Genomic DNA, 16633 nt, shown 5'->3' on the forward strand with positions numbered 1-16633 from the left:
GTTTCTTGAAATAACAACTTTCATAGGGTGAATATGAGAGGACTGAAAATTACGCATAAAAAGGAAAATGTTTCAAAAACTATTTCTATGCTTACTCTGTTACCATAATTTACCTTTTTTTCCCCCTGTGTATCTTTTTGTACCCAGCAGTCAGTTGAGCTGATTTTCTTTACTCTGGTCTGTTCTCAATTTCTTCCAGTTCTTTTTTCCCCTTTTTTTTCCCCTTGAATCATTTTATTATGTTTGTTTTTCTTTATTTTCAATAGATATGATAGGTGGTGGATGGCTGCAATATTGAAGCTAGATATTTTATAGTTTTCGTTAACTGTTGTGTTTCTGCTTTAATTACATTTATTTTATATTTTTTGTTTAACTCAGTATGATATGATGCAATACACAGGTAGTGATTTATTAGATTATTTCCATCTGTAATTTCTATTAGGTTAGTGGTTATCAGACTTTTCCATATTGTGGACCACTTCTTTAAATAATAGATCATTTCCTGCACACCTCCTTTCCCAACGACCAAATCCCAATAACTCTCTTGGAAACTATAGTGTTTGGTTTAATTAAAAGTAATAACAGGACTACATCAGGAAGAAGGAATAGAGCTAACCTCACTTTAATGAGATGGTTGGTTACCTCCCTCCCTTTTTGTCTAAACACTTTTTCTGGGTGTAGGAGCTTAGGGTCAGATTTTTAAAGGTATTTTTGGCATCTAATGGGATTTTCAAAAGCACCTTGGTGCCTGAAACTCCTTGTTTTCAATAGGTGTTAGGCAATTAGATGCTTTTGAAAATCCCATTAAATATCCTTAAAAATCTGGCACTTAGGGGCTAAATTTTCAAGTGACTGTTCATTTTGGGTGCCTCAGTTTTGGTGCCCAATTTGAGACCTTTTTAAAGGGGCCTGATGTTCAGAGTTGCTGAGCCTCCACCTCAAAAAATCAGGACCCTTTAAAGTGTCTCAGCTGAAATACTGAGGCTCGTAATCACTAGAAACGTCTTAAAATGTAAGCCTATGTTTTAATAGTACTGAATGTCCTCACACTGCACACAGGTTCCACTGCTCTAAATTTTTCTAGATCATTTTGCAGTATGGTTCTATCCCCCTGTGTGTTTGCCATTCATTGAATTTTATGTTTAGCCAAAATTTGATCACAACTGAGGTTACAGTACATCACAAACACAGAGAAATGAAGCTAACAAAGGGACTGTGCAGAGTGCAGAAAGATGTTTGTTTTTGTGTTTACTTTATCAAAAAAGCTTCTAGAAACCCTAAAAGAATCCAGGATTAGGCTACAACTAGCAGAAAGCAGCCCTACTTAACAGTGAGCAGATGCTTCCCTGTTTTTGTGGAAGCGCTCCACCTCGTTCACGGACCACATTTTGAGAATCTCTCTAATAGGTCATTTATTCCTTTATCCTGCATATGCAGTATTGTTCAATACAGAATGGGCCAGATTGTAAACCAGTGTGAAGTGGCTAAGCTTCATTGACTTCACCTGTGCTATACTGATTTGCACAAGCTAAGAATCTAGACATGTATTTTTAGTGTTTTGTCTAGTCTAGTTTTAAATGTCCTAAGCGATGGAGCTTGCACCATTTCCCTTAAATGTGTTCCGTAGCCTGGATCTATTTAATGTGAGACAGACTAGGTAATATCTCAGATTTGCGTGTCATCCTTGCACAGGGGCCATGCTAATCTTCTCTGTATGTTCCAATTTCCCTCCTCCAATTTTCCTCCTCCTGTTTGTTTACATCTTTGAAAACCTTTAATTTTGTTATTGCTCTTCCCTTAACAAACTAGATGTTTCTTTAACATGCACTATTATGAAAAGAAGAAAAATACGTTGGACTAGGTTTTTCTGTAGCCAGAAGCAGTATGTGATTGTAAATTGCAATACTGACACTAAAATCAATCAGGTTATTATATGCTATCTTGAACTGTATGGACATTGTTTCGTGGATCCACTGCATGCATCCGATGAAGTGGGGTTTAGTCCACGAAAGCTTATGCCCAAATAAATTTTTTAGTCTCTAAGGTGCCACAAGTACTACTCGTTCTTTTTGTATGGACATTGATATGTATAAATAAAATTACAATTTTGATCTTTTCTTAATCTGTGAGACTTAATTACCATAAGTACTCATACACTTTTCTCTCTGTTTACAGTTAATGATACTTTATTAGTTTGTGAGATTTAGATGGAGGAAATTTTCAAATACACAAATTGATTTCTAACTCCCATGGAAAGTCAATGGGAGTTAAGCACAAAATCTCCCCTGAAATCTCTGTCTAGAAGACATATACCATAGATATGCAAGTACATGTACAATATTGATCTTTTGGGTAGTTATCCTGTATCTCACTGCTGAAATGAATACATATTACTGTTACTACTTTGTAGTGATATTGATTTAAGAAAGCTGGGCATGAAGAAACAAATTATTGAGATGCAGAATTAATAAGGTACTCTTTACCTAGATACTCTTTACCTAGAATAAAATCCTGAAAATACATTCTTTTGTATTTAGTGCTTACTGAATTTTGAAGTCCAATTAAAGTTGCATTAAAACAAAAAGTTCTATTTACTTCCAGTACACAACCACAACAAAAAATCCTAATCTAAATTGCTCACATCCCCTTAAATTAATATGGAGATAATGTTTAAAATCTAATTTACTTGTCAGTGTTTGTACATTTTGTCTACTATTCACATTTTACAATATAGACAATAAAATCAGTTAAATCAGTTTTTGTTTTTGCTTAGTCCATTTCATTTTCAACTTTTCAAATCTTAATTGTTGGGTTGCAGTCATATCAGGGTAATGAATATTTGTTCAATAACAACTATTTCTAATGCAATCTTTTTTAAAAATGGAAAACCTTTAGCTCAATCTTTAGTTTTGAAAATGTCCGTTCTAACAAAATCTGAGTTTTGTGTCAAACTGGAGACTACAATATACTGCTTCTTAGGAAAGGGTCCAGATTTAAATTATCTGGAGCCAGTTTGCAAAATATTTTCAGTGATGCAATATTTATTAGTGAACACACAGAAAATCAAAGCAAATCATACATAAACTATGTGAAATTACAGTATGTATAAACTTTGATGTGGTTAGCAGTCTAGCTAGTTAAGTCCAATCAGGCAATTATTGCCCCTTCAACAATGTCCCTTATGAACTCTATCATCACCACTGTTCATTAAAAACAACAATAGAGCCATCTCCACTGGGTTTGCAGGGTCCTCAGCACTTAGGCAGTAGGAAGGGAAGGTGCTCCATCTCCTTTCCCCTCCCCTCTGAGTAACTGCCTTGGGGTTCTTTCATGGGCTTTCTTTGCCTTGTGACTGGTGGATTTAAACTCACTGGGTTGCAATTACTGGACAGTGAGGTGGTTCGGGGAGACAGATAAAGGAGATCAAGGGGGGAAGTCGGATGGGGTACTTGCATTTTCTTCCAGCAGTCAGACGTTAACTCACCCTCCAGCTACACTTTGGCTTTGTCACCAGTGAATGAGGGCAATAGAATGGGCTTTGGTGTGTTCTACTTTTAGAATGCTCACATGCTGTATTGCAATACAATGCTTGTTGTAAGACTATAAAAACCAACATATTGCAGCACATTATTGACTCCTATCAAATTTCAGTATAAAGTTCAATTTTCTTTACCTGTTAGCCAATTAGATTTTCATTCTTAATATAAAACAAAACACAAGACTTATTGAAATGCTTACTGTATGATTATAACACATCTGTCATGTTGAAGTTCATTAAAGGAAATAACAGACACTGGGTTTACACTGCTCCATTAGCTATTATAAAATTACAGTATAGCTATTGGATTAGTAAAGTGTCTGTTGACTAGATAAATCCATTATATTCTTCTCCTTGATGTCCTACTGCTGGATTGCCTGATTTTCAAAGGTGCAAAGGCATCTTTGGAATCAGTGGGAACTGTAGATATTGAGCACCTCTGAAAATTAGTCTAGGAGTAATTATCCTACTCTGTGTACTATTAGCAAAAAGAATTGTTTTTTCAAGTTCTGGTGCTGTAGGCCAGGAAACAAAATGTTTTAAATTTTTAATTGAGACACATATAAGATGAATATATTATAATTATATTAATATTAACTTGGATACATACAGTTACTCCGCACAAAAGTAGAGAGATAATACACACACTGTCATTACTGAGTAATTTCAGCCAGATCTAAAATTCTGCAGATACTTTGTTCTCTAATCTTTTATCAAAGCTCTATGTCCACCTAGGGCTTGATCCTGAGCCCGTTGAAATCAACAGCAAGGCTCCCATTGACTTCAGTGGTTCAGGATCAAGCCCCTAATAATCAAATCGGTACATCATAAATACTATAACACCTCTGAATCCGTTTCATACCATTTACTGTGAATGAAAATGTAATACATTATATTCCCATCTCAGAATGTTTGGGTGATTTTGGATTTCTGCCATATGCAGCCTAGTTGTGCAGGGTGGAGGGGGTAACGGTGCATATCAGGTCTGTTTCTGGAGGGTGGGGTTTAGGGCTAGATCAGTTAATTGCAATTTGCACTCATACCCACATTTTACTCCTATGGGAACAGCTACATACAGGGAGGATTGACCCTCAGAGGAAAAAAGCAATCAAAATTACCATTGTTTCTATTCTTGAAGGGAAGGGAACTTTAAATTCTGCACAGGTCTCCATAGACGCCAACCTGATGGAGGCTGCGTGGAAGATGTGTGAAATCAATTAATCTCCTAGCTGCCTTGTCCTCATCCTCTCTTCAGCTACTCTGCCCTTTTTGTGGGCTGGGCAGCCAGCCAGCTCCAGACCACTGATGGAGCAAGTTCTTCAGCCTGGGTTCTGCCAGCTGTGCAAAATGCTCTGTTGTTTTTGCAATAGGTAGAGTAACTACAGCTCATAACAACCACAGTACACTTTAAGAATCTTGCTTATTTTTTGCTTATCTGCAGTATACAGTAGAAGACAAATATTCTTTATTTTTCCAAATATAATTTGCCCTCATGTAATAATGTGTCAATTAGAATGAAGGCAGATTAGAACCCCCAAAGTGACTTTTATAGCCAATCTTTTTTCAAGTCCACCATAAAAAGGAAATATAATGAAACTGTCAGAGTTGGATTTCAAGTGCTCTACTTACTCATTTCTTGTGAATGATAAAAACAAGGTGAGAGAGAAAGATCCAATGTTATTTTTTTCATAGTAACATAGGACTTGGCATACTGGATCAGACCTGAGGCCCATCTACTCTTGTATACTGCCAGACACTGGCCAGTACCAGAAGCATCAGAGGAAGGCATAAGAACCGTGCAGCAGGCAGATGTAGGATAATCAGCCCCCTGAAGTAGGTCTCATCCTGATCTCTAATGGTTAGCAATTTAACTTAATCCCTGAATCATGAGGTTTAATACCCCCTCCAGCAGTTGTTGTTTATAATTATAAACAACTCTGGACATTCTTGATATATATGCAATTCCTTTTTTTAATCTTGTTAAGTTATTGGCTTCAGTGATTTCATATGGCAATGGATCCCGAAGCCTAATTATGTATTGTGTGAAAAAGTATTTCCATTATTCAGTTGCCTGTATCTTATAAGAAAAAGAAGCTTCATTTAGTATCTGAAAAGTATCTCTGAAATCCTGGTAATTTTTCATAGACAGAGCAAAGGAAAAACAGAACTAGCTAATGGTTCCCTTTCACAGTGAAAGCAATTTCAGTTTATAATAAAACTTCTGTTGATATGTTTAGAATTGGTGACATGGAACAATTTGTTTAACAGGTTTACGACATACATTGTTTCCATTCTAATTATTGAAGTAATGGCAACAGAAGATTACCCAATTTAATCTGACAGGTTTTGTATAACAACTCTTTCATCTTCTTAGTGAGGATAATTACTGCTGTATATTGCAAAGAATTTTCCTAAGAAACAATGTCCAGCGATGGTTAGTTAACTGCATATTTTAAATTTAATGCATAAAATACACCACCTTTTAGGTAAAAAGAAAAGGAGTACTTGTGGCACCTTAGAGACTAACCAATTTATTTGAGCATAAGCTTTCGTGAGCTACAGCTCACTTCATCCGGCTGTAGCTCACGAAAGCTTATGCTCAAATAAATTGTTAGTCTCTAAGGTGCCACAAGTACTCCTTTTCTTTTTGCGAATACAGACTAACACGGCTGTTACTTTGAAACCCACCTTTTAGGTGTAACTCCATTAGGATCCTCTCGATTTGCATGCAAAAAGTTTATAATTTATATTTAGACACAGTATTATTCAGGTGCATAGATATATGTTGGTGTGTTTGTTCATATGTATGTATATGTGTATATGTAGAATTTAAAAATTAGATATTATTTGTATTATAGTAGCACTTAGAGGCCAGGGCCCCATTGTGCTAGGTATTATCCAGATATCTAACAAAGAGGCCACGCCTGCCCCAAAACTTTAAAATCTAAGTGTAAGGCTATAATCAACAGGTGGATAAAACAAACAAATGGGGGAACACAAAGAATCAATGAAATTATACATAGAAAACAGTGAGTCTCATCATGTAAAGTGCTTTAATTGATATAATTTTGGAACTAAAGTGGTCATACTTTATAAGTCAATATTTATCGGACTGTGGTATCTCAGATAGTGCAGTCTGGGCCTAATTCAAACTGACTGAATTCAATGGGTGTCTTTCGGTTGACTTCATTTGTTTTGGATCATACCCTGTTTCTTTATACCTGGAATAAGAAAGAACTCAGATTCTGTAATGTGACCACTGTTGGTAAATGCAGAGTTCTTTATAGCAACAATGTAGATATGCATGTGATTTTAGAGTAGCTTTGACAACGTCAGATAAGCTTCCAGTGGGACATAGTTGAGATACTCAGCTGTTGTAAATAACCCCATTGAAGTCAATAGAGCTGCATCAGTTTACATCAGTAGAGAATTTGACTTGGTAAGAGCAAAATATGATCATGAAAACAAAGTAGATTCTTAGTTTGTGGGAAAATGTGGATAGTTGTTAAGTAGAGAGAGCTCTGAACAAATACTCCTACAAATACCTGCGTCCGATTCCACTCCCATGGCTCCCAGTTCTGAGCAATATCGCTCCACCTCATATCAGACGAGAAATTGCCACTGGCAAGTTACTGGAGAAAATACACACCTCAAGCCTGCTGCTGTACAATGATCTTTTTAAACCACTAGCTGCACGTTTGCCGTCACGTCACCCATTATGGTCTCATCCGCCATGCCAGGATGTTAGGGCGGAAACACTCTGGTGAGAGGAATGGATATCTGTTATAATCCCTAACCAGTCCCTCGTCGCTGACCCCACAATTTGCCCACGTGGTTTTGACCTGCCCCATCGCCAATGGTCCCTGTTGAACAGGTTTTGGATCAGGCAAGGTCTCTGTGAAGCCAACCAGTATCGCTGCGGCTTTCATGACAGCCCTTTGTGCGGCTGTCTTGCAACACAGACAATGATGCACATTGTCGATGAATGCCAGCGGTGGCCTCGAACTGCATCACGGCACTGAAGATGCTATCACTTGGCTAGATGACTATGCACATATTAAATAAATATATCTTTGGAATACTCTGTGAGCACACTGTCACAGATCCTAGTGAGAGCCCCTTCTTGGCCACCCACTAGGATTGCTGTGAGGGGAATCCACGCCTCTGCTCTGGATCACTGGTGTGTTTGAAGCTCCTGGAGTCCAGTCATGGCACCAACCTGAGGGTCCCCAGGCACACTCTCAGTGCACAGACCTTCTATCTGGCACCCTCCCGCCCTGAGTGTAGAAATCTCCTGTCCAGCTGCCTAGCCCCTCTGAGCACAGTGCTGAACCTTCATACTCTCCAGTACTTAAAGACTGCACTATCCCAGAACTCCTCCTCAAAGATGTGAAGCTTTGGTTTACAGTTTAACTCTCTCAAGGGCCTACAGGAGTTGTGACGTAGTCTACACACACACTTTGTACAGTCTAATGTCTTCGTGCTCCTTATATTTAATCATGTAAAGCATAGGGGAGTATAGATCATACAAAACAATAAAACATCCTGAACACAATAACCCTCACTAACTCCCCTTCTCTTGGGAGTCCTTGGGGTACCATGTGTTCAGATAGGGAGGCAGGATCCCCTGTTCTCTTGCCTAGCCTGCCCCACAGCAGTCTTCCTCCACTTACTCTGGCGCAAAATGGCTCTACCCATCTCCTCAGCTCTCCCTATGAGTCCATTCATGGACTCCTGCTGGGGTCATCTGCTTTTGTTCTGCCTTTGGGTATTTTTCCATTACTCCCAAATCCCTCTCCCTTCAGACACGAGGAAGAAGTCTCCCAAGTAGAGCATACCCATTGTCCTGAGTTGTCTTAATTTGAGTAGTGCAGATCACTCACCACTATCTTTGGCCTGGTGGAAAGATCATAAAACTTTAGGTCTGGAAGGGACCTCTAGAGGTCTTCTAATCCAGTCTCCTGCCCTCAAGGTAGGACTGGACTAAGTACAGTATTATCTAGATCATCCCTAACAGGTGTTTGTCTAACCTGTTCTTAAAAATCTCCACTGACAGAGATTCCACAACCTCCCTAGGCAATTTATTCCAGTCCTTAACCACCTCACAGGAAGTTTTTCCTAATGTAAAACATAAACTCCCTTTGCTGCAATTTAAGCCCATTGCTTCTTGTCTTATCCTCAGAGGTTAAGGAGAAAATTTTTTCTCCCTCCTCCTTGTTGCAACCTTTTATGTACTTGAAAACTGCTATCTTGTCCCCTCTCAGTCTTCTCTTCTCCAGACTAAACAAACCCAGTTTTTTCAGTCTTCCCTCATAGGTCATGTTTTCTAGACCTTTAATCATTTTTGTAGCTCTTCTCTGGATTTTGTCCAGTTTGTCCACATCTTTCTTGAAATGTGGCACCTAGAACTGGATACATTACTCCAGTTGAGGCCTAATAAGAACGGAGTAGAGTGGAAGATTTACTTCTCGTGTCTTGCTTACAACACGCTTGCTAATACATCCCAGAATGATATTTGCTTTTTCTCCAACAGTGTTACACTGTTCACTCATATTTAGTTTGTGATCCACAATGACCCCCAGATTCCTTTCCACAGTACTCTTTCCTACGCAGTCATTTCCCTGTCTGTATGTGTGTAACTGATTGTTCCTTCCTAAATGGAGTACTTTGCATTTGTCCTTATTGAATTTCATCCTGTTTACTCAGACCATTTCTCCAGTTTGTCCAGATCATTTTGAATTTTAATCCTGTCCTCCAAAGCACTTGCAACCCCTCCCAGCTTGGTATTGTCCGTAAACTTTATAAGTGTACTCTCTATGCCATTATCTAAATCATTGATGAAGATATTGAACAGATCCAGACCCAGAATTTATCCCTGTGGGATCCCACTCAATATGCCTTTGCAGCTTAACTGTGAACCACTGATGATTACTCTCTGGGAATGGTTTTCCAGCCAGTTATATAGCCACCTTATAGTAGCTCCATCTAGACTATATTTCCCTAGTTTTTTTTATGAGAAGGTCATGTGAGACCGTATCAAAAGCCTTACTAAAGTCAAGATATACTACATTTACCACTTCCCCTCTATCCACAAAGCTTGTTGCCCTGTCAAAGAAATCAATTAGGTTGGTTTGACATGATTTGTTCTTGACAAATCCAGGTTATTACTTATCACTTTATTATTTTCTAGGTATCTGCAATTGATTGCTTAATTATTTGCTCTATTATCTTTCTGGGTACTGAAGTTAAGCTGACTGGTCTGTAATTCCCCAGGTTGCCCTTATTTCCCTTTTTATAGATTGGAACTATATTTGCCCTTTTCCAATCCTCTGGAATCTCACCAGTCTCCCACGATTTTTCGAAGATAATCGCTAAATGGCTCACATATCAACTCAGTCAGCTCCCTGAGTATTCTAGGATGTATTTCATCAGACCCTGGTGACTAGAAAACATCTAACTTGTCTAAGTACAGTAGAACCTCAGAGGTATGAACACCTTGGGAACGGAGGTTGTTCATAACTCTGAAATGTTTGTAACTCTGAACAAAACATTATGGTTGTTCTTTCAAAGGTTTACAACTGAACGTTGACTTAATACAGCTTTGAAAATTTACTATGCTGCTTTCCCTTTATTTTTTTAGCAGTTTACATTTAATACAGTACTGTACTATGTTTGCCTTTTTTTTGGGGGGGGGGGTCTCTGCTGCTGCTTGATTGTGTATTTCCGATTCCAAATGAGGTGTGTGGTTCACTGGTCAGTTCATAACTCTGGTGTTCGTAACTCTGAGGTTCTACTATAATTTTTAACTTGTTTCCCTATTTTAGCCTCTGATCCTACGTCATTTTCACTGGCATTTATTAAATCAGATGTCGACAACCCTGCTAATTCATGGTGGATCCACACACACACATTGGCTTTCCATGATGCAGTAATTTCATCATACAATTTCATAAAATTATCACAATTCAGACATGGTACAGACGGAACCCCCAATTCATCACTGACACTAATGCCATATGCATCGATCTTCATATAATATTTAGCTATCAGATGGACTTGTAAACTTACAGATTTTTTAAATTTTATAATACAGCGTGATAACAAGATTGACTTTCGACTATGGAGGATAATTAGCCCTAGAGAGATTGCATGGTACCTTTTCTAACAAATTTACAACTGAAGAAATTGCCAAACAAACATTAAAGTTCAAGATTCATGTGGAATGATTTATGCAGAAGAATAATAAGCATTATGGAATGAAAACAAATCTGCCAGAGAAAATGGGGAAGTGGGTGTAAGGTGGAGGACACAATCCACATAGTGTGATTATGGCTATAAAAGTGAATGCAAAAATGGCACCTGGTGACTGCACGTGGCTGTATCCAAGTGTTTATTCTGAGTCATAGCTGCTTAGGTTTACTGATTTTAAAAAAATCAGTATTTTATTACTGTTAACGCTGTACAGTCAGCAGAGCTGCAGAAGAGCATGTGCTGTCTTTTATTCCGCCTCAGTTATTATCATCTAAAGCTGCCAGCTACATTTTGATTCTACAGTTTTTGTTGTGTGATATCTGGTGATGTATGAGTCAGATATAACATGACTTATTTTCAGATAATATGTTGATGTTGCAGTGGTGGCAGTCCTAAAAATCTTGTTTGACCTTTAACATAGTAAATTTGACATGGAAGTCATTGAGTAAAAATAAATATGGATCCAAGAGATGTCTATTTTTTGCCTTCAGTGACTTTTTTTACTACAATCACTCTTTTTATGGAGTTTTGATATTTGGATTGAAACCCTAGGTTTCCTATGACCCAGGGCACCCTACTGTCTGCTCCCTTGTTATAAGGACTAGGTTTGCAAAGCAGTCCCTCCCTTCAAAGGCCATTGTAGAAATTCCAGTTCACCACAGCTTCTATACAGACTGAATTACAGAACTTGAAATATATTCTTTACAATTAACTCTCGTACTGATCACCTGGCAGAGCTCTCTGTCCTTTTCAAGCCCCATTTCAGTTTCTTTTTCATAAGCCACAGAGTCAGATGTTCTCCCAGTGTGGTATCTGTGACGGCTGGATCACAGAAACCCCCTTGGGAACTGCCACCTGATGTGCTGAAACTACCTCTGAACCTGTTTTCCCTGCCAGCTTGGGACGTCAGTGCCCTGCCTGGTTGTGCCAGACACGCTAGCCTGGAACAAACACAGACCCAGGTCTGAACCATGTCCCACCAAAGCTGCAGGCTTAACTGAAAACAGCTTAAGAAGTGTTCCTGTCTCCAGCACTCAGATACCCAACTCCCATGGGGTCCAAACCCCAAATAAATCTGTTTTACCCTGTATAAAGCATACACAGGGTAAACTCATAAATTGTTTGCCCTCTATAACACTGATGGAGAGGTATGCACAGCTATTTGCCCCCTCCAGGTATTAATAAATACTCTGGGTTAATTAATAAGTAAAAAGTGACTTTATTAAATACAAAAAGTAGGATTTAAGTGGTTCCAAGTAATAACAGACAGAACAAAGTGAATTACCAAGCAAAATAAAATAAAACACTCAAGTCTAATCCTAAAACAGTAAGAAAGTGATTACAGATGAAATTTCACCCTCAGAGATGTTCCAGTAAGTTTCTTTTATAGACTCGCCTCCTTCTAGTCTGGGTCTAGCAATCATTCACACCCATGTAGTTACTGTCCTTTGTTCCAGTTTCTTTCAGGTATCCTTTGGGGGTGGAGAGGCTACCTCTTGAGCCAGCTGAAGACAAAATGGAGGGGTCTCTCAGGACTTTATATAGTTTCTCTCTTGTGGGTGGAAACCCCTCCCTCCCCCTGTGTAGAATCCCAGCTACAAGATGGAGTCTTGGAGTTACATGGGCAAGTCACATGTCCATGCATGACTTAGTTATCTACAGGGACATTCCCAGGAAAGCTCAGATGTGGATTGGTGTCTATCAGGGTCCATTGTTTGCCAAGTACTTCCATTTACTTGAATAACCCCTTCACACTATGTTGACCAAATCTGCCTTAGGTGCTTTCTGCAGCAAACACTTTAAATACAAGCATAGAGTCAACGCTCATAATTTCAGATATAGAAATGATACATGCATACAAATAGGATGAATACATGAAGTAGAACATAACCTTTGCAAAGATATGTTACCTGGCATATCTAGAATAAAACATATTCCAGTTATGTCATATTTACATTCATAAGCATATTTCTAGAAAGCATTATGAGGTGCAATGTCACAGTATCACTGCCACCTTCTTACAAGCCTGGATCTTTATCATGCCTGATGGACCAGTCTGTGGAATATGGAGAGACCTTTCTTGGCAATTTCAGCCAGCCCAGACAAAATCACCTCCAGCTGGTCTCCACACACTCACCTTTCCATGATCCTCCTCCCACTGCTGCTCCAAGCAACCCAAAGGCCCTCCCGAAGTTTCAAGCCACTTTCTCATTTCCACCCATATATTTTACATCCCACATACCTCATACCTAAAATAAGATAAATGCAACATACACCATTGTCTACATGGATATAGTACACATAATCATAATAGCACTTTGCACTTACATAGTACCTACCATCCAATGATTTCTGAGCCTATTAGGAGTGGCTCACTCCCTTTCCTGTGCTCTAGCCACAGGACTGTGCTGCCCCTAAAAATCACATGCACACATTTATGCCACCAGGAAATCTTTTGGTTTTTTTCAAGGCTAATGCAGTTGGCATTTTTGAGTTAAAGTATCAGTCCCAAAGATGACTTTTTTTTTACATGGTGTTTCCATTTCAGAATCAGGATATTATTAGTAAGAATGTAAATCAGGTTTTAAGATGTGAAGTCGAGAGCTGTTATCTTGTTATTAACGTACAAAATTGTCAAGGTAATGTTAAGTCTTTGAGCATCCAGTAAGTTTATGATCTCCACAATACTTTCAGGGCATAATACAAAGTCCAGTGAAGTCAATGGAAAGATTCTCATTTACTTCAGTGGACTTTGAATCAAGTCTCAAACACCGCCTGATGAGGGATCAGTTAGATCGCACTAGCCTTGTTTCCTTAAAAGTCTACTATCCTGTACTCCAAAATAGGGAATTTGACCCCTGAAAGTAATTATCACTTAGTAGTAGAAAGGAGGAAAAAATAGAGGGTCTGCTGAGTAATATATTGAAAAGGAATTGCCGTATTGACAGATTATCAGTTTGTCGTTGCTGTCCTGCCAAGTATTAGACAAGGGTAGTGTATTATTCCATTCCAGTTATGCCTCAGGATTCTTCAAATGACACAGCTTCGTGTTTACAAAATAAGTGTGGCTCTTATACTTGTTAACTTTTCTTCATTTATCATTTGGATATGGAAAATGTTAAATGTAAGTAAAACATGATTTCTAAGTGGATATGGAAGTAACTCTGCAATGGCGTCATAATATTGGTGTCCCAGATCTGAAGAAGAGCTCTGTGTAAGATTGAAAGCCCGTCTCTTTCACCAGCAGAAGCTGGTTCAATAGAAGATATTTCTAAGCAAAAGATATTACCTTACCCCACCTTGTCTTCCTTAGTTTAGTCATATTTGCAACTGCTCTTTTTTCAGCTCAGTTCATCAGAATGTTGTATATTTTTTCTAAGTAAGCTTTTCCTTTAGTGTAGATTAATAGTGTGCTCAGTAACCGTATTACTTGCAGAACTGAAAAGAGTAATGTCAGTAAATATTTTTCACCTCATGAACTCTTAAATATTATTTCAGCTGATTAAACAATGTCAAGGAATAAATGAAAGTATCACAATGCAAAGAAACACTAAGAGGCGGTGGAAAGAAAAGATGGGAAATCTCCAATCTTGTGTCTTCTGTCAATTTCTCAACTATTAACTATTTATGTATTAGTAATGGGAATCAGAAGGAAAATGCTCATAGTAAGCTACCTAGAAATATATTATTGTATAAAGTCTAAGAACAGATTAGGTTTTCTTCAAAATAGGTTTTATAATTTAGACTATATTCTCAATTACAGTCTGAGATTTCCAATAAGTCAGCACTGCAAAGGGGACATTGATTAATGTTTTTAATACATTCTTTGTATCTGCCCGTGTAATAGCTTGGGAAATTTTAACTATACTCTTGAGTGCAGTAACCTTCACTGACTAGTTCTCAGGAAGGTGTCTGTGTCCTAACCAAATTACAGTATGCGGGGTTTTAATTCAAGCTAGTAATATATTTAAAATGTGAAACATTATTTTTGCACCCCAGATGACTAAATGTTTGTTTTTTTGCAGCAAGAAAAGAGAGAATATTTTATTCTGTGTTTCCCAGCATAGTCCCAGGTTCAAGTGTAGGAGAACACACATACTCTGAATTAGAATTTACAATGCACTTAGAATTCTCCAGCTCCAAGTGCTAGCTAATACTTTTCTGTGTCTATTTCTAAATTCTTCATGTGGATTTCTTTTCAGACAGAGAAAGCTTCTAGTAAGATCTGTAATGCAGTCACCCTTTATGAGTACAAACTGCAACATAACGTCTGCATTTTTTGCTTTGTAGGGATCTGCTTCAGACCTTAACTGATGATGAGCTGCATACACTGGAACGTAACCTCTGCATATCCCAGGATGTGGATTTTCCTGTCAGAACAGATCCTGAAGTGCCCACTGTCAGTACAACTGCCTTAGCTGCACCTTTGCCTGCTGAGGAGCTTTCAGCAAAAGCTGAAAACACAGAGGCTGAGCTAGCCTGCTCTATGCAGTATGATGAACAGGAATTGGAACAGCTGAATAGGATGGTCCATAGGGTTGGAGATGAGATGTCTTCCCTGCTTTCCCCACCAAGTGTATGCCAGTCTCCAGCACACAGGCCTGGCATAAGAAATGGCTCCAGCACAGAGACCTCACCTAACAGGCAACATTTTGACAACTTAACAGATGAAGAGGAAAGAGTGTTTTTTATGGATGATCTGGATGGAGCAGGAGAAGCTCTTGCTGGGTTGGATTCAGACAATGACACATTTGCATGGGTGAATAACCCTTGCCACAATTCAAAGCAGAGTGTACAGTACAGGGACCCTCTAGTGTATGACAATGGTCATCAAACAGAAGAGACTTTACTTTTAAAAGAAGCAGAAAGCGATTTAAGCAATAATAACAATATTGAAGATAGCAAACAGATGACTTGTATCTCAATTCAAAATTCGTGCAGTTGTTTAGAAGGTCCTGATTCACAGTTATACCTCAATGGCTGGGATACATATGTTGATGCAGAGACAGCAGAAATGATAGCCCATAGGACAGGTGGAATGAAGATATCTGCTACTGTAATATTTAATCCCAAATCTCCTTCTACTTCAGAATCCCTAGTGACAACACCAGAAGTAGCTATCAGTTGTGTTCCTGGGTCTTCTGATTCTTTAGTTGATGAAGAGGAGAGTGAATCCCATAAGCTCAGTATAGCTGCCACAAATTGTCTAATTAATTCCTGTGTGTGTTGTGGCAGCTGTGAAGACAGTAGGGAGGATAATATTGATGGTTTGAAGACCAGACATTCCCCAGGAAAAGTTATAAATGCTTCTTATAGTTTAGTAAAATCTAAAGAAAAGGACCATATAGACAAACTTGATCGTGCAGTCTCTGCAGAGGAGGCATTAAAAACTGAAACGTCTCCTGCTTTGCTAGCAGAAAGAGATTCTGGCAGAGAAGAACAGAAACTGTCTAACTCCTCTAAGTGCCTGGCACATTCCTCAGGTTCACAGCTGGGAGCAGAAAATGGATCACAAGTAGAGGTGGAAATCTCAAATCAGCAAAAGAAATGGGAGAAAAGAAGGCAGCCAAGTCAAAAGCAATCAGAGAACAATGAAGAAAGTAGTAATGAAAGAATAGCAAAGGATGACATTAAATCAAGATCCAGTGCAAGGTAAGACCGTCTTGCAATGATTTTATTGTCTCAGGACTTGCATACAAAATAGCTAATAGTAACATAGCGATTTATACTATGCTTTCCTTAGCAATGGGGGCGCATATAATGTTAGCTGATTTTTAAAATAATAAAATGTTAAAGACCAAGGAATTGTTGACTATAAAGGAAAACATTTTTTTGCTACTTTTA

The 16633-nt window shown here is 38.4% G+C and overlaps 1 protein-coding gene and 1 pseudogene across 2 annotated transcripts in view; one reads left to right on the forward strand and one right to left on the reverse strand.

Moving 5' to 3' along the window:
- ZFYVE28 (zinc finger FYVE-type containing 28) overlaps positions 1-16633 on the forward strand; it is a 310224-nt gene that overhangs the window by 237208 nt on the left and 56383 nt on the right. For both annotated transcript variants that reach the window (XR_013346016.1, XM_077815925.1), the window contains exon 8: positions 15080-16441. Coding sequence is in view for 1 of the 2 variants with exons in the window: in XM_077815925.1 (XP_077672051.1) it covers positions 15080-16441 (1362 nt within the window). In the remaining variant the exon portion in view is untranslated. The remainder of the gene's footprint in view (positions 1-15079; positions 16442-16633) is intronic.
- Positions 1648-1730, reverse strand: LOC144264446 (U6 spliceosomal RNA; annotated as a pseudogene).

This window comes from Eretmochelys imbricata, chromosome 4, assembly GCF_965152235.1.
Source record: "Eretmochelys imbricata isolate rEreImb1 chromosome 4, rEreImb1.hap1, whole genome shotgun sequence".
Classification (NCBI taxonomy): Eukaryota; Metazoa; Chordata; order Testudines; family Cheloniidae; genus Eretmochelys; species Eretmochelys imbricata.